Source organism: Neophocaena asiaeorientalis, unplaced genomic scaffold (assembly GCF_003031525.2).
Source record: "Neophocaena asiaeorientalis asiaeorientalis breed wild unplaced genomic scaffold, Neophocaena_asiaeorientalis_V1.1 scaffold308, whole genome shotgun sequence".
Lineage (NCBI taxonomy): Eukaryota > Metazoa > Chordata > Mammalia > Artiodactyla > Phocoenidae > Neophocaena > Neophocaena asiaeorientalis.
This window is the reverse complement of record NW_020172768.1, coordinates 2,103,530-2,107,316: the sequence shown is the minus strand read 5'-3', so window position 1 is coordinate 2,107,316 and position 3,787 is coordinate 2,103,530. Positions and strand designations below refer to the sequence as shown.

At 42.7% G+C, this 3,787-nt stretch overlaps 1 protein-coding gene across 1 annotated transcript in view; it reads right to left on the bottom strand.

The window, feature by feature from the left end:
* EI24 (EI24 autophagy associated transmembrane protein) overlaps positions 1-3,579 on the bottom strand; it is a 12,018-nt gene extending 8,439 nt beyond the window's left edge. Inside the window, exons 1-2 of the mRNA XM_024740800.1 lie at positions 2,358-3,579; positions 1,314-1,426 (exon numbers count right to left, since the gene is read on the bottom strand). Of these exons, the coding sequence (XP_024596568.1) occupies positions 1,314-1,355 (42 nt within the window). The 5' untranslated portion in view covers positions 1,356-1,426; positions 2,358-3,579. The remainder of the gene's footprint in view (positions 1-1,313; positions 1,427-2,357) is intronic.
* Between the last annotated feature and the right edge of the window lie 208 nt (positions 3,580-3,787).

Genomic DNA, 3,787 nt, shown 5'->3' with positions numbered 1-3,787 from the left:
AAAAAAAAAAAAAAAAAAAAAAAAAAAAAAAAGCAGCAGCAGCAAAAGGCATTCTGGAAGCAATGGCCAACCTGGATTTAAGAATGGCATTTTCACCTACTGTTATGAGCAAAACAAATTTTAGAGAAAACTGTCCGGATACAGAGAAATGGACAAGTTTATGAAGTACCTGCCGACAGGAGCATAAATTGGCACCATACACCTACCTGGTCTTTTATCTACGAGTAATGTTTAATCTTATTTTGCTTTTTAACTTCTAAATCTTCTACAAACAGTTTAAAATTAAGATAGTTAAGTTCAAAGGGCTTAGGGCCTAGTATGTGCTAGGATGATGACAGCATCCCCACTTCTGAGATACTTACAGTCTAGTGGGGCAGACAGACACACAAAGTTCACGTTGTACAACTGATCCAGGGTGGAAATTTTATCACACAAAAGGACATAAGGTATTAAAAGAAGATCACATGAATTCTCTTTGGCCCTTCTAAGATATTCCTTCAATTCCCCCCTCTTTGATTCAAAGATAATAAACTTTTAAACACTCCCACTCCCCGTCAGAACTGGCCTCTCTCCTGCTCCCGGGAATAGAGCTACAGGGGCTACAACTAGGGCATTAGACCTCAGACAGCCACTATAATGGAATGTTATGCTACTGATCATGCGGGTGACTACATCCTAAACAGATCTCTATGGGACATTTTTCTAGAGCATCATCGTCTCCGCCTTGTAGAATGGGAGAATAAGACAGGTGCTATAACGGAGATCCGGACAAAGTAGTTTAGTAATAGCACTGTACCAGTGTTCACTGCTTGGTCTTCAACAACACGCCATGGTTACATACGATGTTAACATTAAGAGAACCTGGTGAAGGATATAGAGGAGTTCTCCGTACAGCCCTGCAACTCTAAAAGTATTCCAAAATAAAGTTTAGGGAATTCCCTGGTGGTGCAGTGGTTAGGACTCCACGCTGTCACTGCCAAGGGCCGGGTTCAATCCCTGGTCAGGGAACTAGATCTCATAAGCCACGTGGCATGGCCAAAAATATATATATATTGATAAATAAAGTTTATCAAAAAAAAAAGAGGGTCTGGGGCCAAGCTGAACAGGGTTTCAATACTACAGACACTCACTAGACAGTTCTCCCAAGCTTCTGCGAGATGCAGGATAATACCTCTCCCTCGAGTAGTGTGGATTAGAATGAAAACTTGTAGGTGAAGAACCCAACAAACATAATAAAAATTGCAAAAATACCTAAAGGATTTTCTAGTCAGTTCCTGCAGCAAAAGGGTCAAAAGATGACTTGACGTACTCACTCTGGCAAGGTCCTGCAGAAAGGTTTTGACACTGTCAGCCATCTCTTCACCGCCCAAACTATCAACTACACAAAGGAGAGAGAAGTGTTCCCAAATGTCTCATCATGAAGCACCTGGAAACAGACGGAGCATAAGCGGGGAAAAATATTTATCTTCAAGTTACTCACGTACATTTCTACATGATGACGTTTTCCACATACTTCTCTAATAGGATTGCAGTAGATTCTAGCACTTAGGTGGATACTAGCACTGTTAACTAAGTGAAGTTACACCTGTAACTACTGAAAAACCTGAAATCAATAAATTTTTAAATCACTTACCACCCTTTCCCCTTTACATGGACTAGTAATCCCTTCTCTGGGCCTTGATGTCCCTAACTATCCCTCCTACACGTCCCAAGTACTTTTGAGATTTGAGGTCATGAGATGGGTGATAATTACACTACAATATCTGTGCTTGATGTTACTTGAATACAAATACAGGAGCAAAATGAAAGTTCTAACAAAAATTACTAAATATGCACTTCATACACAGGGCCCTCCAGCACACAGATAAGTTCAAAGTATGATGTGAAATTTCCCACCGAGACCCCCAAATATGCCTTCCCTGTTTTCCAACTTTAAATGTATACATATATGTACAATTTCAACAAGCATGCAGGAAACAATGAATTTTAAACTAGGCCAAAACAAGGTTAAGTCCACGTGTATAAACATTCTTTAACACACTACAGCTTTCCCATTTTATTTATTTCTTAGGTGAATGAGAAATCTAGCTTCATAAAATAATAACTTGAAAGTTCACGTGTATAAGTATTTTTAAAATACTACGCTCCCATGTAATGTCTAAGGTGAATGCAAGATCCATTTTCAAAAATTTAATTAAGGACTTGGAATTCTAAAATTCTCAAACCTGACTAAACCAATCTAGGGTATTCTTAATTTAAGAGATAGACCATAATGACAATTTCACAGGCAGCTTCTATACACCTCGAATTTCAAAACATAAGCACACTTTCCCTAATGACCACTTCACCAACTGTACCTTATTGACCCAACTGGACTACTGCCACCCAGAACAGGAAGAGCAGGGAATACAGCAGAGGGAAGGCAACTTGCACAACACTGTATGTACCATCTTCTCCTTGGGTCAAATCCTACCCAGATGCACTCACTTCAGGTAGAGAAGTTTCTAGGGTAAGAAACTTTTGTTAATGCTCCCACTTAAAAACAAACAAAAAACACCTGAGTGATAGGATACTCAGTGACAGGTGAATAGTTAATGCTCAATGATGATATATAAGACACTAGTTTCTAAAGATTATCATGGATTCACTTTTAACCATCTACTTCCTCATCTATGAATTAAGAGTATTAGAATTTTTCATAGGTTTTGAGTACAAAGTGCAGTAACATGAAAATAAAAACTTAACTTCTACATAAACATAATCCCACTACAGAATGAGCTAATGTGGGAGTTTAAGGAAGCCGATTAGTTAGTCTGGGTTTCTCACAAGGTGCTGACACAGCTGGAAGGATGTGGGTCCTAATCCAAGGAGAGGAGCTGTGTTACCTGAACCATGGCCATTAACAACTGGCTTCTGCAAGTACCAAGTGGCAGGTTACCTACTGACCAATAGTGGCCTGTGAAGGACAAGTCACTTCAATTTTATATGCAGATCCTATTTGAATTATCCGGAATATCCAGAAATATTATCCGGTTTGACAAAAAGCTCAGGCAGGGAGAAAAGCAACCTGCCACGATTTGAGACCAGAGACTGTATAACACGGAGGGAACCCTCCAACTGTGGTGGACGTAAGTGAGATGCATCTGGTTCACAGCATTTCACAGGAGGAACTGAACCTCTAAAGTTAAATGGCTTGCCCAAGATTACAGCACGTGAAAGGCTACAGCGAACTTCAAAACCCCGGTGTCCGAACCCTCAGTCGGGGCTTTTTACTCAAGCTTTGCGATGAGGATTTTTGTTACCCGAGCATCCCATGGACAAAATGTCTCGTAAGCCTGTAAATACAACTGGCCATTAAATTCCTAAACAGTCATGAGAACTTATTAAGCATCTACCGCGGCACGGTCCTGTACTTTCTAAGTCACTAAACCCAGAAACCCAAGTCCGGAAAGCAGGAGGCTGTCACATCCCACTCCAGTTTCACTAAAGGTAAGCATCCTCACATCCCACCGGGCTCCCCGGATGCTCATAGCCCACAGGTCCCTTCGGACCTGTTTCCCCCCGCAGCTCCTTGGCAAACCCGACTGGAAGCTGGTCTCCCTCCGCAACCACAGCCGTGCACGAGGCGCGGGGCACGCTCTCATCCCGTCACGCGGGGAGCTAAAGACAGCCGCGCCGCACCTGGGCAGAGGCTCGCCGGCGACTGCGGGCTGCGTCCCGCGCCCCGGCCCTGCCCCGCCGCCGCAGAACCTTCCCGCCAGGCGTCCCCGCGCGCAGCCCCCACCCG